Source organism: Hemitrygon akajei, chromosome 29 (genome assembly GCF_048418815.1).
Source record: "Hemitrygon akajei chromosome 29, sHemAka1.3, whole genome shotgun sequence".
Taxonomy (NCBI): Eukaryota; Metazoa; Chordata; class Chondrichthyes; order Myliobatiformes; family Dasyatidae; genus Hemitrygon; species Hemitrygon akajei.
In genome coordinates, this window is record NC_133152.1 from 3,625,832 (window position 1) to 3,652,539 (window position 26,708).

Genomic DNA, 26,708 nt, shown 5'->3' on the forward strand with positions numbered 1-26,708 from the left:
CCACAGTGAGGGCAGTGGGGACGTCGACCCGGGGGTGGACCAGGAGCGTGGCATTTGCTAGCATGTTTTTGGCTTGTTCGAAAGCCGCCGTTGCCTCCTCTGTCCAGGTGACCTCTTTGACCTTGCCGGACACAAAACATGATCCGGGCTGCTGAGGGCAGGAAACGGTGGTAAAAGTTAACCATCCCAACAAATTCCTGCAGGCTTTTAACAATGCTGGGTCTGGTGAATTGGAGGATGGCTTCAACTTTTGCCAGCAGGGACACAGCTCCATGGCGGCCGATCTGATGTCCCAAGAAGTCGATGACGGGTAGGCCGAACTGGCACTTGGCGGGGTTGATAGCCAGGCCGTAGTCGCTTAGGTGGCGGCAGAGCAGGTGTAAATGTGCTAGATGTTCCTGGTGGGAGTGGCTGGCGATAAGTATGTCATCCAGGTAGATGAACAGAAAGTCCAGATCTCGCCCTACTGTGTCCATCAGGCGCTGGAACATCTGTGCTGTGTTTTTGAGCCCAAAAGGCATCCTGAGGAACTTGAACAGGCCAGAGGGGGTAATGAGGGCTGTCTTGGGTACATTGTCCATGTGGACTGGGATCTGATGATACCCTTGGACCAGGCCAATCTTCAAAAAGATGCGCACCCTGTGCAGGTTGGCCATAAAGACCTGGATGTGTGGTACCGGATAGCGATCAGACATGGTGGCGTTGTTCAGCCTCCTATATTCGGCGCACGGTCTCCACCCTTCCGCGAACTTGGGCACCATATGGAGTGGGGAGGCACACAGGCTGGCGGAATGCCGCACAATCCCCATCTCCTACATCTTCTTGAATTCCTCTTGTTGGGCGGTAGCCTGCGGGCCCAGGCATGAAGGGGAGGTCCCTGTGTGGGGATGTGTTGCATCACGCCGTGCTTGCACGCCAAGCTGCCTCCTGTTTGAAACAAAAACTTCAAAGTTTGTCTTGTCAGTCCAGAGCTCTTGCTGCCATTGTTCTGTATTCCAGTCCTTGTGTTTTTGTGCGTAGGTGAGTCTCTTGGCCTTGTTTTCACTTTGGAGGAATATCTTTTTGACAGCATCTCTTCCATGAAGACCACTTCTGACAAGAAGTCTCCGGATTGTTGAGAGGTGTACTTGCCTTCCAGTACTTGCCTTCTGTGAGTTCAGAGCTGATAACAGTGCTGGACTACTTCTGATTTAGAGGGGATGTCAGTTTGATTTACCTCTCATCTGCTGCACTCAACTTACATGGCCAACCACTGCTTTTCTGGTCCTTAACCTTGCCCGTTTCTTCATGCTTCTTCAGAAGAGCTTGGACAGCACATCTGTCTGCCGCAGTGTTTCTGTTTGGGGGTGAAGTTGCTGATGCAGGATAACCACCTTGTTTTTTGATGTTATTCTGCTCCCTCTTGCCATGCTGTAAGAATTGATGATTTGAACGTGAAACCATCACAACTGCTGTGTAGTTTGGTTGTCCTTTGCCTAGTTTGGTTCCTTCTACACGTGTTTGTGTCAGTAAATCAGTATAGTTCATTCAACTCATTATTGATCATTAGTACCTGCATGTTAACCATATATAACCATATAACAATTACAGCACGGAAACAGGCCATCTCAGCCCTTCTAGTCCGTGCCGAATGCTTACTCTCAGCTAGTCCCACCGACCTGCACTCAGCCCATAACCCTCCATTCCTTTCCTGTCCATATACCTATCCAATTTTACTTTAAATGACAATACCAAACCTGCTTCTACCACTTCTACTGGAAGCTCGTTTCACACAGCTACCATTCTCTGAGTAAAGAAATTCCTCCTCGTGTTACCTCTAAACTTTTGCCCCCTAACTCTCAACTCATGTTTGAATCTCCCCTACTCTCAATGGAAAAAGCCTATTGTGGCGACGCACTTTCTGCGCAGGCAAACCGGCTCACAAATAGCCAGCGCGCGGGGGGGAGACTTTGGTAATGCACCTCTGATGTCATTTCCGCCCGGAGAGGGCGGGCGCTAGGGATTAAATGCCAGCGCCGCGAAGTTTGAATAAACTAGTCTTGAAACGACTTAGCGAAAGTGTGTCGTTATTTCAGTGCTCTGTGTAACACATCGCTACACTATCAACGTCAACTCGATCTATCCCCCTCATAATTTTAAATACCTCTATCAAGTCCCCCCTCAACCTTCTACGCTCCAAAGAATAAAGACCTAGCTTGTTCAATCTTTCTCTGTAACTTAGGTGCTGAAACCCAGGGAACATTCTAGCAAATCTCCTCTGTACTCTCTCTATTTTGTTGACATCTTTCCTATAATTCGGTGACCAGAACTGTACACAATACTCCAAATTTGGCCTCACCAATGCCTTGTACAATTTTAACATTACATCCCAACTCCTGTACTCAATGCTCTTATTTATAAAGGCCAGCATACCAAAAGCTTTCTTCACCACCCTATCCACATGAGATTCCACCTTCAGGGAACTATGCACCATTATTCCTAGATCACTCTGTTCTACTGCATTCTTCAATGCCCTACCATTTACCATGTATGTCCTATTTTGATTATTCCTACCAAAATGTAGCACCTCACACTTATCAGCATTAAACTCCATCTGCCATCTTTCAGTCCACTCTTCTAACTGGCCTGAATCTCTCTGCAACCTTTGAAAATCTACTTCACTATCCACAACACCACCTATCTTAGTATCATCTGCGTACTTACTAATCTAATTTACCACCCCATCATCCAGATCATTAATGTATCTGACAAACAACATTGGACCCAGTACAGATCCCTGAGGCACACCACTAGTCACTGGCCTCCAACCTGACAAACAACTACTCTCTGGCATCTCCCATCCAGTCACTGTTGAATCCATTTTACTACTTCAATATTAACACCTAAAGATTGAACCTTCCTAACTAATCTTCCGTGCAGAACCTTGTCATAAGGCCTTACTGAAGTCCATATAGACAACATCCACAGCTTTACCCTCATCAACTTTCCTAGTAACCTCTTCAAAAAATTCAATAAGATTTGTCAAACATGACCTTCCATGCACAAATCCACGTTGACTGTTCTTAATCAGACCCTGTCTATCCAGATAATTATATATACCATCTCTAAGTTATCTTTGTTTAATCATATTATATATACCATCTTTATGTTATCTTTGTTTAATCATGCACTGGGTTATATACCTACAAAGTAATGAAGCTTTTTAGTTGAAAAGTCATCTATTACTTAAGATATTACTTTCTTTAATGAAGTACAAGCATTTTTCTGTAACATCTAATTTTTTGGAAAATTCGTATTTGAAAATCTAAAGTTTACTCTATTTTGCAGACGCACTAATACAGAAGACAAAAATAAACATCTAAAATAAAATTTATATAAAAAACTCCTGTGCCTAAGACTTGTGCACAGTACTACATAAAATAGAGGAGCTGCCATTACAGATTTGTTGAAAGTAGCATCACAGGGAGATAGGGTTGTAAAGATAGCTTCTGGCACACTGGCCTTCATAAATTAATGCATTGCGTACAGGAGATGGAATGTTATGTTGAAGTTGTATAAGCCATTGGTAAGGCTTAATTTGTGCAGTTTTAGTTAACTACCTACAGGAAAGATGTAAACAAGGTTGAAGGAGTACAGAGTAAATGTTGCTGGGTCTGAAGGATCTGAGCTATAAGGAAAGATTGAATAGGTTAAGACTGCATTCCTTAAAATGTAGAATATTGAGATTTGATAGAGGTATTCAAAATTATGAGGGGTATAAAGAGGGAAAATGCAAGCAGGCTTTTTCCACTGAGGTTGGTTGGGACTACAACCAGAGATCATGGGTTAAGTAGAATAAATATTGGAGGCAAGAGACAGATGTCCATTTAAATAGAGATACTCAAAAATTTCAGGTGGAGTTATGTTGAATTATGTTGATATTGTTTAAGTAGCAATTTACTGTCAAAATATATTGAATGTTAAAGAGCAGTTGTATCTTTATAGCCAATGTGTACTTATAGGAACTTAGAAATCTACAGCACGTTACAGCCCATTTTCGCCCACGATGTTGTACTGACCATGCAACCTACTCTAGAAACTGCCTATAATTTTCCTACCACAGAGCCCCCTTTTTTACTAAGCTTCATCTACCTATCTAAGAGTCTCTTAAAATGATGATGGCATCCGTTAGTCTAGCGAGACCATGGATCTGTGCCTGGAAAGTCGTGCTTCAGTCTCTGTTGGTAGAGCAGCGTCTGTTGTGGCTGTAGAGGCCCACACAGGAGTGACAGTCTCAGCTGCAGCAACTGCACTTGAAGACGCTGTCCTCTGGTGTTGTCCTGGTGCTGTTTTTTCAGCGAGTACGCTTTCCTTCAGCAGCAAGACTCAGCTTCTCTTCTCCTTTTAGACCTCTGCGTAGTTCCAGCCTCCAGCGAAAGCGATCACTTGCAATGTCCTCCCACCTCTCGACGTTCATGTTCAGTGACTTCATGTCTGTCTTGCAGATATGAAGATGGGGCCGCCCTTGTGCTCTCTTGCCATAGGCCAGTTCCCTGTACAGCAGGTCTTTTGGGATCTTCCCATCTGACATGCGGTGTATGTGGCCCAGCCAGTGGAGACGGCGTTGTTGGAGCAGGGTGAAGAGGCTGGGTATCTGGGCATGGGCCAGGATCTCATTGTTGGTGACTCGGTCACCACTTGATGTCCGGGTTGCGTCTCAGGCTGCGAAGGTGGAAGATGTTGAGATGCTGCTGTTGTCTGAAGTAGAGGCTCCAGGTCTCGCTGCCATAAAGCAGTGTGCTGAGGACGCAGGCCCTGTAGACTGCAATCTTGGTGTGTGTCATAAGCTTTCTGTTCTCTCAGAACAGAAGACCCTATTGTATCTGCCTCTTAACACCTTCGCTGGTAGTGCATTCCATGCACTCACCACTGTCTGTGTGAAAAACTTACCTCTGACATCTCCCTTGTACCTACTTCCAAGCACCTTAAAACTATGCCTCCTCGTGTTAGCCATTACAGCCCCAGAAAAAAGCCTCTGGCTATCCACATGATCAATGCGTCTCATCATCTTATAAATTTTTTTCAGGTCCCCTCTCATCCTCTGTGGCTCCAAGGAGTAAAGGCCAAATTCACTTAACTTCTCATAAGGCATGTTCTCCAGTCGAGACAAAATCCTTGTAATCTCTGAACTCTTTCTATAGTACCAATAACCTTCCTGCAGTGAGGTGACCAGAACTGAACGCAGTACTCCAAGTGGGATCTAACCAAGGTCTTATATAACTGTAACATTACTTCACAGTGTTGTAATCTTAGATAGACTTCTTCAATACACCACCAAGTTTGGTGTCATTCACAAATTTCTAAGCACCTTAACCGTATTGTTAACCAAATCATTAATGTGTTGTTTTTCAGCTATGTTAATGATTCGTATGATGGCAAACTGGATCAACAAATTTGCTGATGACACTAAGCTTGGGGGCATATTATTCAGTGAGGAAGGCTAGCAAAGCTTGCAGTAGGATTTTTAACAGCTGGAAAAATGGGCTGAAAAGTGGCAGGTGGAACTTAATGCAGACGGGAGTGAGGTGTTACACTTTGTGAGGACAAACTGGGGTAGGACTTACACAATGAACGGTAGAGCATTAAGGAGTGGAGTAAAATGGAGCGATCTGGGAATATGGGTCCATAGTTTATTGAAAGTGGTGTAGATAGGGTAAATGCAAGCAGGTTTTTTTTCCCACTGAGGTTGGGTGAGACTAAATATTTAAGGAATCCTGATGGAGAGCTTCTTCACTCAAGATGTTGCAAGTGTGGAAGTGGTGGATGCAGGTTCAATTGCAATATTTAAAAAGGTCAGAAAACTACATGGAGGTGAGGGGTATGGAGGGTCAATGTGATTTGGCAGGAAGGCAACAGTGGGAATGATTTTAGTGAGAGATGGATAGTTGGAGCCAGAGAGGGAAGTGGATTCGATGAGTGGGTGAAGTGTGTTGATTGTGGGTGGTTGGAACCAGACTGAAATGTGGAGAGGTGTCAATCTGGGAAAGGGAACAAAAATAGGAGGACTGGGATAGATGGGAAGGAATGAGGGGAGAAATACAAAGGTTCAGAGACCTAGGTTATGTTAGAGATCTAGAAAAGTATAAGGCTAACAGGAAGGACCTTAAGAAGGAAATTAGGAGAGCCAGAAGGGGCCATGAAAAGGCCTTGGCGGGCAGGATTAAAGAAAACCCCAAGGCATTCTACAAGTATGTGAGGAGCAGGAGGATAAGACATGAAAGAATAGGACCTATCAAGTGTGATATTGGGAAAGTGTGTATGGGACCGGAGGAAATAGCAGAGGTACTAATACTTTGCTTCAGTATTCACTATGGAAAAGGATCTTGGTGATAGTAATGAAAAGCTTGAGCATGTAGATCTTAAGAAAAAGGATGTGCTGGAGCTTTTGGAAAACATCAATTTGGATAAGTCGCTGGGACTGAATGAGATGTACCCAAGGCTACTGTGGGAGGCGAGGGAGGAGATTGCTGAGCCTCTGGCAATGATCTTTACATCATCAATGTGGATGGGAGAGGTTCCGGAGGATTGGAGGGTTGCAAATGCTGTTTCTTTATTCAAGAATGGGAGTAGAGGTGGCCCTGGAAATTATAGACCAGTGAGAAGATCCTGAGAGGTAGGATTTATGAACATTTGGAGAGGCATAATATGATTAGGAATAGTCAGCATGGCTTTGTCAAGGGCAGGTTGTGCCTTACAAGGCTGATTGAATTTTTTAAGGATGTGACTAAACACATTGATGATGAAGAACAGTAGATGTAGTGTATATAGATTTCAGCAAGGCATTTGGTAACGTATCCCATGCAAGGCTTAATGAGAAAGTCAGGAGGCATGGGATCCAAGGGGACATTGCTTTGTGGATCCAGAACTGGCTTGCCCACAGAAGGCAAAGAGTGGTTGTAGAAGGGTCATATTCTGCATGGAGTTCAGTCACCAGTGGAGTGCCTCAGGGATCTGTTCTGGGACCCTTACTCTTCGTGATTTTTATACATGACCTGGATGAGGAAGTGGAGGAATGGGTTAGTAAGTTTGCTGATGACATGAAGGTTGGAGGTGTTGTGGATAGTGTGGAGGACTATCAGGGGTTACAGTGGGACATAGATAGGATGCAAAACTAGCATGAGAAGTGGCAGATAGAGTTCAACCCAGGTAAGTGTGAAATGGTTCATTTTGGTAGATCAAATATAATGGCAGAATATAGTATTAATGGTAAGACACTTGACAGTATGGAGGTTCAGAGGGATCTTGGGGTTCAAGTCCATAGGATGCTCAAAGCAGCTGCACAGGTTGACTCTGTGGTTAAGAAGGCACATGGTGTATTGGCCTTCATCGATAATGGAATTTGAATTTAGGAGCCGAGAGGTAATGTTGCAGCTATATAGGACCCTGGTTAGACCCAACTTGGACTACTGTGCTCAGTTTTGGTCACCTCACTACAGGAAGGATGTGGAAACCATAGAAAGGGTGCAAAGGGGATTTTCAAGGATGTTGCCTGGATTGGGGAACATGCCTTATGAGAACAGGTTGAGTGAACTCGGCCTTTTCTCCTTTGAGCGACGGAGGATGAGAGGTGACCTGATAGAGGTGTATAAGATGATAAGAGGCATTGATCATATAGATAGTCAGAGGCTTTTTCCCAGGGCTGAAATGGTTGCCACAAGAGGACACAGGTTTAAGGTGCTGGAGAGAAGGTACCGAGGAAATGTCAGAGGTAAGTTTCTTTACTCAAAAGAGTGTGGTGAGTGCGTGGAAGGGACTGCTGGCAATGGTGGTGGAGGCGGATATGATAGGAGACTTTTGGATAAGTGCATGGAGCTTAGAAAAATAGAGGGCTATGGCTAAACTTAGTAATTTCTAAGGTAGGGACATGTTGGGCACAACTTTGTGGGCCGATGGGCCTGTATTGTGTTGTAGGTTTTATATGTTTCTATGGACAGAAATGCAAGAAATGAGCATTGCCTGAAGTTCGAAAAGTAGACTGTGGGATATGAGCCTACATTCCCTCTTTATTCTCAGACCTGATGCAGAGACTCGATCCAAAACATTTGCAGTTCTTTATCATCCACAAGTGCTGTTCAACCCACTAAATACTTTCAACAGTTTGTTTTTCTGTTCTTAAACCTCAGTTTCTTTCCTGTTCTTACAGCACTATTTAACACTTGAACAGGGGTAGGTATTTGATCACTTTGCTTGTGCAAATTTTTTGATTATCAGGCTTTGAAGTAAATTCATCAGTTTGTGACCAAGCAGAATTTGTTGAATAATAGTTGACATATGTTGGATTCCTAAACAGCCCAAGTGTTCTGATCAAATGTTGAAAGCCTATTTCAATGGCAGTATGAAACTTTTGTTCATATTAATAAGAAGAAATGAAAGTCACTTGATTTCAGGACTTTTTATCCCAATAATTTAGTGGTTGAATTCTGATGTATGGAGCAATATTTTTAGTTCTGATGAAGGGTCTCAGCCTGAAACGTCAACTCTTCATTCCTTTCCATAGATGCTGCCTGACCAGCTGAGTTCCTTCAGCATCTGCATAATCTCTTGCGTTTTACAGAATTGCCATTTTAAAAGTGGTCATTACTTTAACCTCCACTTAATCAAAAATCTCTCCTTACTTTCAGGTGTAATCAGTGTGGTCGTGAGTCTAAGCTGTTATCCCGTTTTTATGAACTGGAGTTAAATATCCAAGGACATAAGCAGCTGACAGATTGCATTGATGAGTTTCTGAAGGTAATTATGCATCTATCTGGGCGAATTAAAGGTAGTATAGCTCTTGCTAAGCATTTGTATCTTGCCTACTACATATATTCACCTGTATTAAGCAGGAGTCTTTATCTTAAATTTCAATAATACAGGTGTCCCCTGCTTTACGAACGTTCGCTTTACACCGCTTCGCTTTTACAAAAGGCCTACATTAGTAACCTGTTTTTGCATTACAAAGAGGATTTTCACTTTTATGAAAATTTTCTCCATATAAGTTAATGGTTCTTCATTTTATGCCATTTCGGCTTAAGAAAGGTTTCATAGGAACACTCTACTTTTGTAAAGGGGGGGAGGGACACCTGTATTGGTCTCTTTGACCCAAAAGTTGTGAAGTTTACAAAAGTCTCATGTTCCTTATTATATTAAACCTGGCATTCCCACTGGCATGAGATTGAAAAATTGTGTATATAGTTCTATTAATTTTCATTCAAATCCACTATGGGGTAAAAATCCTGCCTATGTAAATACTCACCTTGAAATGCATTATTGTGAATTTATTATTTCTGTATCAGAAATTATAGAGCATATATATTAAACATTAAAAGATATGATTAGACACAGTTGAGCAGTGTGCATGAATATAACATATTTTTCCAAGTTCTAAGAAGATTAATTGGGATCTGTGTGGTGGCACAGCTAGTTAAAGACAAGTCGAAGAACTTCTTGCTCATGGGCAATTGATTCCTTTCAATGGACCTTCAGTTGCAGTTTAAGCTGCAAGAGCAGGAAACTAATCTGATACTGAATGCTAGGTAGTTTTCTGAGGAGAAAAGAGAAACAGAACTAAACAATCTGTATCACTGATGACTATTGCAGACTTGAATTTTCAAGGTACCATAGGATTGATAATACTGTTAAAGATTGTTTATAAGAAAAAGGGAACAAAAATAGGGGGACTGGGATTGATTGGAAAGAATGAGGGGAGGAATGCAAGAGATGAGCATTGCCTGAAGTTTGAAATGTGGTATATGAGCCTACTTTCCCTTTCCACTCTCAGTCCTGTTGCAGAGTCTTGACCCAAAACATTTGCAGTTCCTTTCCATCCACAGCTGCTGTTTGACCCACTAAGTACCTTTAGTTGCTTGGATTTCCAGCATCTGCAGATTTTATCTTGTTTGTGATCAGTTACCTTTAGCAATTAGTTTTTTAATGTTTTTAAACCTCAGTTTCCTTTGTGTTCTTACAGCAATAGGTTCTTAAACCTACTGCTGTTCCGAGTTTGGTCATCTCCGTTGAACAAATCTTAAATTTTATTATCAATCTTTGAGGTAAATTCATCAGTTAATTTGTGACCAAGCAGAATTTCTGGAATAGTAGTTGACGTCTGTTGGATTCCTAAACAGGCCATGATTTCTGATCAAATGTAGTCTGAGAAAAGAAAAACAGGAAGAAATATTGTTAAGGATTGTTTATAGGAAATAGATTAAAACCCATGCAGCTGCTCTGGCTGCGCAGTTTTATAATTAACATGACTAGTTGATTTAAAATTTTACTGCAGCAAAGGTTGATAAGTTTCATCCAACTGTTCAGTATTTCTAAGCGTACATTATTTTAATGCATACAAAATACGCACAATTCAAGTCAAGTCAACTTTTATTGTCATTTCGACCATAACTGCTGGTACAGTGCATAGTAAAAATGAGACAACGTTTTTCAGGACCATGGTTTACATGACACAGTACAAAAACTAGACTGAACTACGTAATAAAAAAACACAGAGAAAGCTATACTAGACTACAGACCTACACTGGACTGCATAAAGTGCACAAAAACATTACCGGCATTACAATAAATAATAAACAGGACAGTAGGGCAAGGTGTCAGTTCAGGCTTCGGGTATTGAGGAGTCTGATAGCTTGGGGGAAGAAACTGTTATATAGTCTGGTTGTAAGAGCCTGAATGCTTCGGAGCCTTTTCCCAGACGGCAGGAGGGAGAAGAGATTGTATGAGGGGTGCATGGGGTCCTTCATAATGCTGTTTCCTTTGCGGATACAATTAATTATAGCTACACTGTCTGCTGTATTCCTTGATCATAAATGTGTTCTCTGTTTTCCTCTCATATTTAAGTATCTATGTATGCAGAGTAGAAACAATGTGCAAGCTGATGCACCACCTTGACTTCTGAAAAATGGAAAAGGGTGTTCTTGCAAATTTAGATTTTCAGAGGCTTTGATAAAACTCCCTGTGAATGAATCACATAAAAGCTACGGGACAGGGTAAACAAATGATTAGATGTGTTTTTAAAATAAGATAGTCACAGGAAAATTCCAACCACCAATGCCATAACAAACTTCAGTCTTGGTCTCTCTCCTATAAAAGTTCAATGTCCAAATTCTGCTACACTTACCTTATTAATCCCCCAAGACCTAAGATTTAAATTTACATTTTTGATTTTCCATTTAAATCCACCTTTTTAATTTTAAGTTCATTCCAATTTTGCTATCCTTGTGTCATGCTGCACCATTCCTTCTATCATCAGTATACTTCCCTTCTTTGTGTATAGTTTACAGTTCACTTCTTCAGTCCAGTCGTCCTTCCTCTTTGCTATTAACTTTCTGTGGAATGTTTAATCAAAACATCATGTGAGAATCCATGTGATGTTTGGTGCATCAAGTTTTACCCTTGTCCTGCATGTCACGCTGCCACATTCTGTAATATTACCAAGTATGTATTGTGTTTTTATTTAAATAGAAATTCGTTTTGATTTAGAACACTGAAATATAGATGTCCATTAATTTTATAAACATCACTGACTAATTAAGAAACTAATTAATGCGTGTAAAATTTGCTTTGAATAATTTTGCTTTCTTTTTGCTAATCTTGGATTTTATTTCAGGAAGAAAAGTTGGAGGGGGACAATAGGTATTTTTGTGATGAATGTCAAGATAAGCAGAATGCCACCAGAAAAATTAAACTTCTCAGCCTCCCAAGAACCCTCAATTTGCAGCTTTTGAGGTTTGTCTTTGACAGGTCAGTCATAGTTAAAAATCTGAAAGCATCACCAATCTACAATTGCTTTTTGCTGTGGTGGAATATTCAATGATGTTGTTTTTAGTGCCAGGATATTTTGTCTAACAGTTGCTTGTGAAATCTGTATTGAATTTTTCACTGAGTAAATTTTTCAGTGATTTAAAAAAAAATTATGTAATTATAATTTGTGGATTTTATTAATTGAAGTTTAAGCATTCATGCACACAGATTAATGTTTTTGTGAGTATGAACATATCTTCACACTTCCATTTAGCTTTTGAATCAAATAGAGTTTTCAAATCAGATATAATGTTAGTTTTGGTGTAGAGTTTTGAGGAAGTGATAATGTGTACTCATGGAATAAGCTTCTCTATCAATGTACTAGGTTTGTTCAACATTCTGAACCTCTTGATGGACAGCTTGCCTTGCACCTTGCTCAAGCATTGGTCCTCCCTCCACACATGGGCTTTATTCCAGCAAAATGACCGGAAAGCTCTCTTGTGCTTCTTAATGGGAATGTGGAATAGCTTTGAAGAAACCATATAGGAACTGGGCATCTGTTACGGTTTTTAACATAACTGTGGGAGCATTGCAGTTGACGGTAGTGCCCTATCAGATTCCCAGTAGGAACAGTAGAGTCATAGAATTATGCAGCATAGTAACAAGCCTTTTCAGCCCACTGAGTCTATGCCAACCAGCATGCAAATCTATTCCAATCCCATTTGCCTGGATTAATCCCATATCTCTCTACGCCTTGCTCATTCAAGTACCTATACAGATGTCTCTTAAAATGTTTTTGCTGTTCCTGTCTCCACCACCTCATCTGCAGCTTATTTCAGGTGTGAACTATCCTTAGTGTAAAAGATTTACCCCTCAGATCCCATTTAAATCTCCTCCTTCTCACCTTAAACCTATTGACTCTAGTTTTAGACGTTACTACCATGGGAGCAGACTCTGGCTACCTACTTATCTATGCCTCTCACAATTTAATACACTTTTATCATGTTTCCTCTCGGCCTCCTTTGCTCCAGGGAAAACAGACCCAGCCTATTTAATCTCTCCTTATAACTCAAGAGCTCCAATTTAGACAGCATCCTTGTGAATATTGTTTTTGCTCTTCCTCTATTTTAATCATACTCGTGTGGTAACCAGAACTGCACACAGTACTCCATGTTCAGCGTATTCATCATATTTGTACAACTGCATCACGACATCCCAACTCATGTACTCAGTGCATTGGCTTGCAAAGGTAAGCTTACCATGTATACACAAAATACTGGAGGATCTCACCAAGTCAGGCAGTATCTATGGAGGACCTGAACCGGAGCACTGGATTCAGTAGATGACCCTGACATCCATGGAGAATGTGTATTGGCAGGTGTAGAACTTGTCACGCTTGCAGTGATAAATGCCATGTGGAAAATCACTGGAGAAGGATAAGTGGACTAGGAGCCACGTTCCTGCCTACCTGTGTTGCCACTTTCAGTGAATTATGTACTTACACCCACAGGTGTCTGTTTATCAACAATCCCCAGTGCCCTGCAGTTCCCTATGTACGTCCTGCACTAGTTTAGTATCCCACATCGCACTTGTGAGAGTTAAATTCCACCTTCATTTTCTGACCCTCTTTATCCACAGTGCTGTGCAAAAGCCTCAAGCCTTTTAGGGTGCCTCAAGCTTTTGTACAGTACTCTATTTGTCAGTGTGGAGCGAAGAGCGAGTTTGTAAATCTCGTGGGAGCTAAGGATGTTGGCAAGGGTGAGGTGGTATGCCATGGGAGAGGTGAGAGAGGTGCAGAAAAGAAGTGCCGGGCGTGGGAAGTAACACAGGTGTAGTCACACCAGTGACCTGAAACACCAGGAAAGGTCACTTGATTCCAAACAATTGTTTTATTGATCATTACAGAATGTCCCTCCGGTGCTTCCTGCTCCCTCTCCTTTGTCTTCCCCTTTTCCCAACAGTGATTCACTTCTCCCTGCACCCTTCCCACTCTCAGGCTGGTGAACTTTACATCAGTGGTAGGGACATTACAGTAGGAGATTCTTAGAGACAAGATTTACTTGAATTTGGAAAATCCTGACTTAAAAATTTGTTATGAAATTTTAGAGAAGTTGACGATACTTGATGTGTTTTGGGCAGTGTATTTTGTCTACGTGGATTATTGTAAAGCATTTGACAAGGTCCCTCATTTGACAGTGGCTATCCACTGTGAGAAGGAAAGTTTGATCCAAAGTAAGATTGGTGATGAACAACAGTGGTGAAGGGTATTTTTCTGAGTAGAGTTATGACCAGTGGAGTTCTGCAAGGACCAGTGCTGGGACCTCTATAATTTAGCTGAAAATCAATGGAGTTGTGGATTGAGGGAAAGATTGTCAAAGGAATCGGCAGGATACAGACCAGCCGTAAACATGGGTCGAGAAATGACAGATGGAGTTTAATCCAGGCAAGTGTGAGCTGCTTCATTTTGGTAATAATTACATAACCTTCAGGAGTAACATGGGGATCTTGGGGTGCAAGTGCATTGCTCTCTGAAATTTGCAGCACAAGTGGAAGGGGGGGATGGTGAATCAGACATAGGAAATCCACAACTCCATTGATTTTTCTGTCACCTTGCTAATCGGACCACCTAAATTTTCATCCAAGTTGTAGATATCCCAGCACTGATCCTCATGGAACAGCACTGGTCACAGAGCTCCACTCAGAAAAACACCCCTTCACCGTAGTTGTATATAGTTCAGATGGAGATGAGGAGGCGTACAGGAGTGAGATAGATTAGTTGGTCAAGTGGTGTTGCAACAACAACCTTGCACGTAATGTCAGTAAGACCAAGGAATTGATTGTTGACTTCGGGAAGGACAAGTTGAGGGAACACACACCATGTCCTCATTGAGGGATCAGCTGTGGAATGGGTGAGCAGCTTCAAGTTCCTAGGTGTCAACATCTCTGAAGATTTATCCTAGGTCCAACATATTGATATAATTACAAAGAAAGCACGACACTGACTGTATTTCATTAGGAGTTTGAGGAGACTTGGTACATCTCCTCAGATTGCCAAGATAGTGCCAGTGAACTATGGTGATGTGTTGCAGGCTGCTTACAAAACTTCTAAATATACCTCTTCTCAATTACTCTCACTGCAATCTGCAGCCTGTAGTTTCCTTTAAGCAATGTTACTTTGAACTGTCTTAATGAACTAGTGATTTTCCGAGCTTGGTGGACTTAACTGTCAATCATGCAGGTATAGCTCCTTTAAGTGGATGTAAGTACATCACTGTGGCTGGAAGAGAGGGAGGAGGGGAGGACTCAAAGCCTGACTGAAATGCAAAGAAATGGAAGTTCCTCTACCCAGTATCTTGTTAACAAATGTATAGTCATTGGAGAACAAGATTGAGGACCTAAGCGCATGATTGCTGAGGGAATAAGGATTTATTGCATTCTGTGTTTCATGGAAACATGGCTCACTCTGAACATACCTAATTCACTGATAAGACCTGAGGTTTTCTTGATACACAGGGTGGACCAATCTCCTGATTGGGAGAAGGCAAAAAATGGGGTGGGGGGTGTGTCCTGTGTTTAATGACGAACACTCTGTAGTGCTTGGACACAAAGGTCTTTGTCTTGTCAACCTCTTGTTCCTCGACCTAGAACTTATAACAATTAAGTGTCAACTGTTCTACTTACCAAGTGAGTTCTCCTCCATGATCCTGACAGCAGTTTACCTACCGTGAAAAGCTGACATTAATCAGGTACATGAGATATTGAATGTTACTATCACCAAACTAGAAACAGTTCACCGTGATGCATTTTAGATCATAGTTAGCGACTTCAATCAGACTTGTTTGAAGAAATCTCTGCCTAGTTATCATCAGCTTATAATCTGCAGCACAACATACTTGACCACTGCTATGCTACAATTAGGAATGCCTAGACTGCATTTTGAGAAATCTGATCACTTGGCTGTCCTTCTCCTACCTGCATACAGACAGAGATTGAAGGGAAGACACCAGAGATAAGGACAACAAAGAGGTGGTCATGGGAGGCAGAGGAGCAGCTATGGGATTACATCGAATCAGTGAACTGGGCCATGTTCAAGGACTCATTCAGAGGATCTGAATTAATACACCACCGTTGTCACAGACTTTATAAAAACAGTCATAGAGGAGTGTTCCCCCACAAAATCATTTAGTCTTCCCCAACTAGAATCCATGGATGAAGTATGAGATCCACAGTCTACCGAGGGCTATTTCAGTGTGGTATTCAGGTCTGGTAACCAAGAGGTCCAGCTATGATTGTTCAGGAAGCCATCTCATGTGAAATGGCAATTCCAGACCAACGTATCACTGAAGGATGCTCAACAGGGCTTGAATGCTATTACCGCATACAAAGTGAAACCAAGTGACATAGGTGACAACAAGGGTTTGCTCCCAGATAAGCTCAATGCCTTCTATGCTCGTTTTGACTGTCAAAACGTGGAGGAAATTTCACGAACTCCCACAGAGACTGATGATGCTATGATTTCAGTCCCTGAGGCCAACATGAGAGCATCCTTCAGGATTCTGAACCCATGGAAAGCACCTGGTCAGATTAGGTACTAAAGACTCGTTCTGAATAACTGACTGGAGTGTTCACCAATATGTTTAACCTCTAGTTTCAGCAGTCTAAGGTGCCCACCTGCTTCAAGCAGGCATCAATTATACAGATGTCAATTATATATGGTAACCTGCCTCAGTGATTATCGTCCATTAGCACTTTATGCACTGTAATGAAGTGCTTTGAGAGATTGGTAATGAAATATATCAACTCCTGGACAGCAAAGAAGAATATATCAGGATGCTCTTTATCAACTACAGATTGGCATTCAGTGCTATCATCCCCTTAAAACTAACCAATGAGTTTCAAAACCATGAACAGTTGGATCTTCAGTTATCTCACTTGAAGACACCAGTCAGTTCGGATTGGCAACATTTCCTCCGCAAGCTCTATCAGCGTAGGCACCACAAGGCTGTGTGTATAGCCCCCTGCTCTACTTAGTTCTAAGTAAATTTATTATCGAAGTATGTGTACTGTATATCACCTAATACAACCCTGAGATTCATACAATTGTGGGCATCCACAATAAATGCATAGTAATAGAAACAGTGGCTGGCGGCGTAGTGGCATCAACACTGGACTTAAGAGTGAAGGCTCCCAAGTTCGAATCTAGCCATCTCCCTTGCCCGTTTTCCATCCATGCTGGGTTGAGCATCAAGCTAGCAACTCAGCCTTGTAAAAATAAGAAAGCCTGCTTAAAAAACGCCGTCACAACGGCATCCTGATGACTTCACTCAGTTAAGGGCTTTCTTCGTCTTCTTTCTTCTTAGAATCAATGAAAGACTGCACTAACTTAGGCGTTCAACCAGTGTGCAAAAGACCACAGGCTGCAAGTACAAAAGAAAAAAACAATAATAATTATTATTGTTTTTTTCTTTTGTATTTGCAGTTTGTGGTCTTTTGTTCATTGGTTGTTTGTACCGGATTCAGTGATTCAGATTGACGGGTTCCCTATTCAATGTCAGGACAGGACTGTCAGGTCTCTCAAAAGCAGAGGTAGAGATGTATGCCTCATGATAAACTCCTCTTGGTGTACAAATGTATCATTGTTGTCCCAATTCTGCTCACCAAACCTGGAATATCTCGCAATTAAGTGCCACCCATTTTACCAGCTGCGAGAGATTTCTGCAATAATTTTGGTAATGGTGTACATTCCATCTCAGCTCAATGTCAGATAGGCTCTAGATGATCTGAGCAATGTGATCAACATGCACGAAACAGCACACCCTGATGCCTTCACCATTATTCTGGGGGATTTTAACCAGGCCAGCCTGAAAAAGTCACTAAATAATTACCATCAACAAATCACTTGTGCTACCAGGGGAAACAACACACTGGATCATTGTTACATCACCATCAAGAATGCCTACCGTCCTATCCATGCCTTCACTTCGGAAAGTCTGATCACCTGGCTGTACTTCTACTCCCTAAGTTTAGGCAGAGACTGAAGACTGCAGCACCAGTACTGAGGACCAAGAAGGTTTGGACAAGGGAAGCACAGGAGTCAACTGGACTGTATTCAGGGATTTATCTTCAAATCTGAATGAGCAGTTGTTACTGACTTCATTAAAACCTGTGTGAATGAGTGTGTGCCTATGAAAACTTGCTGTACATTCCCAAACTAAAAGCTGTGGATGAACCAGAAGGTTTGTTGTCTGCTAAGATTTGTGGCATTTAAGTCTGGTGACCTAGGTCTGTACAATTCCGAGCGAGGTTGGAGGCGACATCAGATGCACATCAACTCTGGCAGGGTTTGCAAAACTTCACTTCCTGCAAAGTGAAACCCAATAGCATGAATGGCGGTGGTGCTTCACTACCAGACAAGCCCAATGCCTCCTATGCCTGCTTTGAAAGGGAAAATATAAGACCAGCTGTGAAGATCCCTGCTGCACTGGTGACCCTGTGATCTGTGTCTCAGAGGCTGATGTTAGGCTGTCTTTAGTCAAGTCAAGTCAAGTCACTTTTATTGTCATTTCGACCATAACTGCTGGTACAGTACATAGTAAAAATGAGACGTTTTTCAAGACCATGGTGTTACATGACACAGTACAAAAACTAGACTGAACTACGTAAAAAAAAAGCAACACAGAGAAAGCTACACTAGACTACGGACCTACACAGGACTGTGTAAAGTGCACAAAAACAGTGCAGGCATTACAATAAATAATAAACAGGACAATAGGGCAAGGTGTCAGTCCAGGCTCTGGGTATTGAGGAGTCTGATAGCTTGGGGGAAGAAACTGTTACATAGTCTGGTCGTGAGAGCCCGAATGCTTCGGAGCCTTTTCCCAGATGGCAGGAGGGCGAAGAGATTGTATGAGGGGTGCATGGGATCCTTCATAATGCTGTTTCCTTTGCGGATGCAGCATGTAGTGTAAATGTCCGTGATGGCTGGAAGAGAGACCCCGATGATCTTCTCAGCTGATCTCACTATCCGCTGCAGGGTCTTGAGATATGAGATGGTGCAATTTCCGAACCAGGCAGTGATGCAGCTGCTCAGGATGCTCTCAATACAACCCCTGTAGAATGTGATGAGGATGAGGGGTGGGAGATGGACTTTCCTCAGCCTTCGCAGAAAGTAGAGACACTGCTGGGCTTTCTTTGCTATGGAGCTGGTGTTGAGGGACCAGATGAGATTCTCTGCCAGGTGAACACCAAGAAATTTGGTGCTCTTTACGAACTCTACCGAGGAGCCGTCAATGTTCAGTGGGGAGTGGTCACTCCATGCCCTCCTGAAGTCAACAACCATCTCTTTTATTTTGTTCACATTCAGAGACAGGTTGTTGGCTCTGCACCAGTCCGTTAGCCGCTGCACCTCCTCTCTGTAAGCTGACGCGTCGTTCTTGCTGATGAGACCCACCACGGTCGTGTCATCGGCGAACTTGATGATGTGGTTCGAGCTGTGTGTTGCAGCACAGTCGTGGGTCAGCAGAGTGAACAGCAGTGGACTGAGCACGCAGCCATGGGGAAGCCCCTGTGCTCACTGTGATGGTGTTGGCGATGCTGCTCCTGATCCGGACTGACTGAGGTCTCCCAGTCAGGAAGTCTAGTATCCAGTTGCAGAGGGAGGTGTTCAGGCCCAGTAGGCTCAGCTTTCCATTCAGTTTCTGAGGGATGATTGTGTTGAATGCTGAACTGAAGTCTATGAACAGCATCCGAACATGTGTGTCTTTTTTGTCCAGGTGGGATAGGGCCAGGTGGAGGGTGGTGGCAATGGCGTCATCTATTGAGCAGTTGGGACGGTACGCAAACTGCAGGGGGTCCAGTGAGGAGGGCACCAGGGTCTTGATATGCCTCATGACGAGCCTCTCGAAACACTTCGTGACGATGGATGTAAGTGCAACGGGACAGTAGTCATTTAGGCAGGACACTGATGACTTCTTCAGCACGGGGACGATGGTGGCGGCCTTGAAGCACATTGGAACGGTGGTGCTGCTCAGGGAGATGTTGAAGATGTCAGTGAGAACATCTGCTAGCTGGTCTGCACATCTTCTGAACACTCTACCAGGGATGTTGTCTGGTCCAGCAGCCTTCCATGGGTTGACCCTGCACAGGGTTCTTCTCACATCGGCCACGGTGAGACACAACACCTAGTCATTTGTAGGAGGGGTGGACTTCCTCGCCGCCACATCATTTTCTGCCTCAAAACAGGCGTAGAAGTTATTCAGCACAATAACACATCTGAGGGAGGCATCACCTGCACAGTCAGGTGATGTTGTCCTGTAATTGGTGATGTCCTGGATGCCCTTCCACATGTGTCTCCGCTGTCCTGGAAGTGGCTGTGGATTAGCTGGGCGTGTGCATGCTTTGCCCCTCTGATGGCTCGGGAGGGTGAACCCTCGCAAAGCAGCAGGGCCTGATGTTGTACCTGGTTGGCACAAATTTTCAGAGCCTTACTGACTGGCGGGAGTATTCAAGGAGATTTTCAGCCTCTCACTGCTGTGGTTGGAAGTTCCTACCTGCTTCAAAAAAGCAACAATTATACCAGTGCTTAAGAATAGTAATATGATCTGCCTTAATGACTATCTCCTAGTGGCATCTATGGTGATGAAATTTGAGAGGTTGGTCATGGCTAGAATGAACTCCTGCCTCAGCAAGGACCTGGACCATTGCAATTTTCTATTGCCACAATATGTCAATGGCAAATGCAATCTCAGTGGGTCTTCACACGGCCTTAGATCACCTGGACAATACAAACACCTGTGTCAGGATGCTGTTCATTGACTATAGCTCAGCATTTAACACCATCATTTCCACTGTCCTGATCAAGCTACAGAACCTGAGCCTCCAATTGGATCCTCTATTTCCCAACTGGAAGACCACAATTTACATGGATTGGTGATAATATCTTCACCTTGCTGATGATCAACAGTAACACACCACAGGGGTATGTGTTTAGCCCACTGCTCTACTCCCTCTAGACCGTGTGGCTAGGTATATCTCAAATACCATCTATAAATTTGCTGATAATACAACCATTGTTGGTGAATCTCAGATGGAGATGAGAGGGCATATAGGATAGAGATATACCAGCCAGTTGAGTGGAGTTGCAGCAACAACCTTGCCCTCAGTGTCTGTAAGACGAAAGAGCTGATTGTGGACTTCAGGAAGGGTAAGATGAGGGAACATGAACCAATCATCGTAGAGAGATCAGAAGTGGAGAGAGTGAGCACTTTCATGTTCCTGGGTGTCAAGATATCTGAGCATCTAACCTTGTCCTAACATATTGATGCAGCTATAAAGAAGGCAAGACAGCAGCTGTATTTCATTCGGAGTTTGAAGCGATTTGATTTGTCACCTAAAACATCAAAAATGTCTATAGTTGTACCATGGAGAGCATTCTGACAGGTTGCATCACTGTCTGATATGGGGGCGTGGGGCACTACTGCTCAGGTCTGAAAGAAGCTGCAGAAAATTGTAAAATTAGTCAGCTCCATCTCAGGTCCTAGCATCTGTAGTATCCAAGACATCTTCAAGAAGCAGTGCCTCAAAAAGGCGACGCCCATTATTAAAGAACCCCATCACCCAGGGCATTTCTTCTCACTGTTGCCATCAGGAAGGAGGCACAGAAACCTAAAGCCCCACTCTCAGCGATTCAAGAACAGCTTCTTCCCCTTTGCCATATGATTTCTAAGTGGACATTGAACCCATTAACTTTTTTCTTTTTTATTGAGTATATTATTTGTTTTTGCACTATTTTAATCTATTTAATGTGTATGTGTATATATATATACTTAATGTAATTGATTTACTTATTTATTTGTCTCTCTATATAATCATGTACTACATTGATCTGCTGCTGCTAAGTTAACAAATTTCACAGCACATGCTGGTGTTAATAAACCTGATTCTGATTCTGTCTGTTCTGTTGGATGTGGTATTTCATTGATTCTACTGCATTTCTTGAATTCACTTTGTATGGCCACAAGAAAATTAATCTCATGGTCATTTATAGTGACGTGCCGTTTGATAACAAATTTATTTTGAACTTTGTCACCAAAGACTTGTCAATTTCTGCAGATGAACTGTGGAGAGCCATTTTGACTGTTTGCATCACTGTATGTTATGGAGGGACCAACTAACAGGATGGGAAAGAACTGCAGAAAATTGCAAATATCATAGGACCGAGCCTCTCTGGCATTGAGGTCATCTTCAAAAAGCGATGCCTCAAAAATGTGGCATCCATCATTAAGGTCCCTTATCACCAAGGACATGCCTTCTTCTCACTGCTGCCATTAAGGAGGTGGTACAGGAATCTGAAGACACACTCAACATTTTAGGAAGGGCTTCTTGCACTCTGCCATCAGATGAACAACAAACTGATGTACACTACATCACCATTCATTTCTTTGCTTGCTCTCTTTTTGCACTACTAATTTAATATAAATATTTCTTATAAGAATATATTTTTATTATGTAGTGCAATGAACTATACAAAACAAATTTTTACGACATGTGCCAGTGATACTAAACTTGATTCAGATTCTGATTCTTTCTTCGTCAGGATAATAATTACGAATATTATGAAGTCATGGTGTAGTTGTATAAATCTTTACTAAGGCCACATTTGGAGTATTGTGTCCAGTTCTGGTTGCTATAGTACAGGTAAAATACGGAGAATTTGGAGAGGGTGCAGAAATGTTTTACCAGGATTTGGAACATATTGGCTAAAAGAATACGTTGGGCAAATTGGATTGTTTTTCTTGGAGGTTTGGAGGCTCAGAGGTGGCTTGTTAAAAGTATATAAAATGACTGGCATATATAGAGGGTAGATATCACTCTTTTTCTCAGGGTGGCAATGTAAATATTAGAGCATGTAGATTTACAGTGAGAGGGTGAAAGTTTATTGAAGATCACCACAATCTCCATGTGCACCACAGAATTGTGTGCTTAGTCCCATGTTATACTCACATTTTTCTTATGACTGTGTGGCAGCTCCAATGCCATATTCAAGTTTGCTGATGACACTGCTGTTGTAGGCCAAATCAAAGTTGGTGATGAATCAGCATATATGAGGGAGACTGAAAATCTGGCTGATGTGGTGCCATATTAACATAATTGTCAGCAAAACCAAGGAGCTGATTATTGGCTTCAAGAGGAGAAATCCAGAGGTCCATGAGGCAGTCCTCACTGGAAGATCAGAAGTGGGGAGAGGGTTTGCAACTTTAAATTCCTAGGTGTTATTATTTCGGAGGACTCCAGCGCCTCTAATTAGGAGCTTGCAGAGATTTGGCATGACATCTAAAACTTTGACAAACTTCTTTAGATGTGTAGTGGAGAATATATTGACTGGCTGCATCACATTCTGGGATGGAAACACCAATGCCTTGAATGGAAAATCCTACAAAAAGTAGTGGATACGGCCCAGTCCATCAAGGGTAAAGCCTTCCCAACCATTGACCATGTCTACATGATGGTAGTGTAGTGGTTAGCACAATGCTTTACAATACTAGTGACCCGGGTTCAATTCCTGCTGCTGCCTGTAAGGAGTTTGTACATTCTCCCTGAACTGCTTGGGTTTCCTCCCACGTTCCAAAGGCATAGTAGTTGGTAGGTTAATTAGTCATTGTAAATTGTCCCATGATTAGGCAAGGATTAAATTGTGGAATTGCTTGGTGCGGTGGCTGGAAGGGCCTACTCTGCATTGCATGTTAATAAATAAATAAACGCTGTCTCAGGAAAGCAACATCCAACACAGCACCCAGGACACGCTCTCCTCCTTGCTGCTGCCGTCTGGAAGAAGGTACAGGAGCCTTGGGATTTATGCCACCAGGTTCTGGAACAGTTATGACCCCTCAACCATCAGTCTCTATACCAGTGGTAATAACTTCACATAACTTCACTTCCCCATCATTGAAATGTTCCCGCAACCAATGGACTCATTTTCAAGGAATCTTCATCTCGGATTCTCAATATTTATTGCATTTTATTTATTACTATTATTTATTATTTTTGTATTTGTAGTTTGTTGTTTTCTGCATGCTAATTGAACATTCTATTGGTTGATTGATTCTGTTATGGTTATTATTCTATAGATTAATTGAGTTTGTCCACAAGAAAATGAATCTCAGGGTTATGTATGGTGACCTATATATGTACTTTGATAATAAATTTACTTTGAACTTTGTACATTGGAGAAACCAGGTTTGGTTTTACTAAGTTCAGTAACATTCTTTCTGTTTGTCTATAGAAGAACTGGTCATCATTTTTACTTACTGTTTCATTTGTTCTTTATATTAGATAGTCTGGTCAGCTGGGCCTTGCTCACAATCTTACCTTAGCTACATATTACACATTTAAACTTGCTTAATCTAATTTTAACTGCTCGTTACTTGCTTTGCTTGGCCATCTTGTCTCACCCTTTACGGCAGAAACATTAACCTGACATACATGGTTACAGCATTTTTTGATGTTAATGCAGTATTGATGATGTCCTTTTTGAAGTACAGGAGATAAGGACCTGTTAGGATTGGGACTAAAAGACCAAGAGTTTTAAAGATTCACTTAGCAGGCTAACACCAAACAGGGCACCGTTACATATTTACATCGGTCATTAACTTAAAATCTAATCGAATGGAGGAATGATACCAGAAGCTCACTCTTACTTTTATCTTTATTACGTTTGTTTTTCTGAATTTACATAATTTTATTTTGAAAAAAAAAACTAGTTTGCTTGAGTCAGAATTTGTCAATAAGTTATGAAATTTTAACCTTGCAGGCAAACTGGTCATAAGAAAAAACTAAACTCCTACATCAGTTTTCCTGAAGTTTTAGACTTAACTACATATCTTGAAAGGAAAGGTAAGGGGTAATTTAATATTTATCAGTTCAGTAATGATGTTGGACTTCCATTGTTTCTGGAATTCATTGTTCTTAGTTTCCGGGATCTAATTCAAACCTATTTGCAAAGTGGAAAACACATCTTCTGAAAACCCTTAAGCCTGCCCATTAGCTCATGATGAAAATATTTGCTCAGTACTGATTTAGTTCTTGCCTATTTTATACCATCCGTTGAATATAAAAATAAGTTTATTCACAGGTCATTTTAAGTGACATTGAAGGCAAGAAAATGAATCTCAGTTTTACATATGGTGATTATATGTACTTGATAATAAATTTACTTTGAACTTGAACTCTGAAAATATCTTCATGAGAAAAACTGAAATTTGATCTAGATAAAGAAAAGTATTAAATAATCTGGTGGTTGAGTTGGTCCTTCGGAAGTATTTGTCATCTTATTTACATTTTGGTGTAGAAACTGCAAATAATTACACAAATGATTGCTTTTGGTTTGAAAAAATATTTACAGGCATGGAGGTCAGCTGTGTTCATCCTGAAATGTTTATGGAAATTCTACTAAATGTGGTTTCAACGATCACTCTGAACATTTAGACAATAAGACTGTAAGATATAGGAGCAGAATTAGGCTGCATCAGACTGCATCACCATTTCATCATGACTGATCCTCTCAGCCACAATCTCCTGTCTTCTCCCCATAACCCTTCATGCTAATCAAGAATTTGTCAGTCCCTATGCCTTAAATATACCTAATGGCTTGACCTCCACAGCCGCCTATGGTAATGAATTCCACAGGTTCACCACCACTCTGGCTAAAGAAATTCCTCCTCATCTCTGTTCTGAATGGATTTCTGTGTATTCTGAGGCTGTGATAGGTAACATACTCTCCACATCCCCTCTATCGAGGCCTTTCAACATCTGATAAGTTTCAGTGCGATTACCCCCCTGGAATTCAGAAGAATGAGGGAATACAGGCCCAGAACCATCAATCAGTCCTTGTAATCCCAGAATGATTCTCATGAACCTCCTTTGAACTACATCTGTGGGTGACAGTATTATCTTCATAAAATCAAAGATGCTGTGAAGATGGTAACTGGAAGAGATGTACCAGAAGGGGCAATTGCTAGAGCATTGCATAAAAAAGGTGTTTATCTAACAATAATTATGAACATTATCAGTGTGCTCTTCAAGATTTTTTGCCATCAGCTCATGTGGACAGTTAGTGACGTCAATAAATGCCAACAATGTCCAAACCAACAAAATGAATATCAAAATAGTTCATTTCAGTTCCTTTTGTTGGAGATCACTGAGCATAGGGCTTGTAAAGAATATGGTTTTAGCAGAATATCAAAACCCCCTTTGCTTTGTTTGTGCCTCAAATCATCTCTGCTACAGCCGTCAGCAAAAGAGATTGCTTTCTCTCCAAGTACAGGTCACGTTTGTTACAGAGTCATATAGCACCACAGCACATAAGTAGACCCTTCAGCCCATCTAGTCTTTGCTGAACTGTTCTTCCACTTATTTCCATCAATCCACACAGGAACAATAGCCCCTCCCATTCCATGTACTTATGCAAATTATAGAAATTGAACCTGCATCCACCACTTGCACTGAAAGCTCGTTCTACACTCGTATCACCATCTGAGTGAAGAAATTTTCCTCAGGTTCCTTTAAGTATCTCGCCTTTCACCCTTAATATATGACCTATAGTTCTAGTCTCACCCAATATGAGTGAAAAAAGCCACTCTATACCCTCATAATGTTGTATACCTCTATCAAGTCTCGCCCCATTCTCTCACTTCAGCAAATAAAGTCTTAATATATGTAATCTTTCCCTGTCACTCAGGTCCTTAAGTCCCGGCAACATCCTTCCAATTTTTTTGAATTCTTTCAACCTTATTACTGACCAACATGTTCTCCACTTGTGAACAATGCAAAACTTAACCGAATGTTGAAAGGGCTAGATAGGGTGGGTGTGGAGACATGTTTCCTATGGTGGGGTTATCCAGAACTAGAGGGCATAGCTTCAAAATTGAGGGCCGTCCTTT

At 41.8% G+C, this 26,708-nt stretch overlaps 1 protein-coding gene across 5 annotated transcripts in view; it reads left to right on the forward strand.

Moving 5' to 3' along the window:
• usp48 (ubiquitin specific peptidase 48) overlaps window positions 1–26,708 on the forward strand; it is a 249,502-nt gene that overhangs the window by 92,199 nt on the left and 130,595 nt on the right. For all 5 annotated transcript variants that reach the window (XR_012096644.1, XR_012096646.1, XR_012096645.1 and 2 more), the window contains exons 6-8: window positions 8,661–8,769; window positions 11,639–11,772; window positions 24,581–24,663. Coding sequence is in view for 2 of the 5 variants with exons in the window: in XM_073031654.1 (XP_072887755.1) it covers window positions 8,661–8,769; window positions 11,639–11,772; window positions 24,581–24,663 (326 nt within the window). In the remaining 3 variants the exon portion in view is untranslated. The remainder of the gene's footprint in view (window positions 1–8,660; window positions 8,770–11,638; window positions 11,773–24,580; window positions 24,664–26,708) is intronic.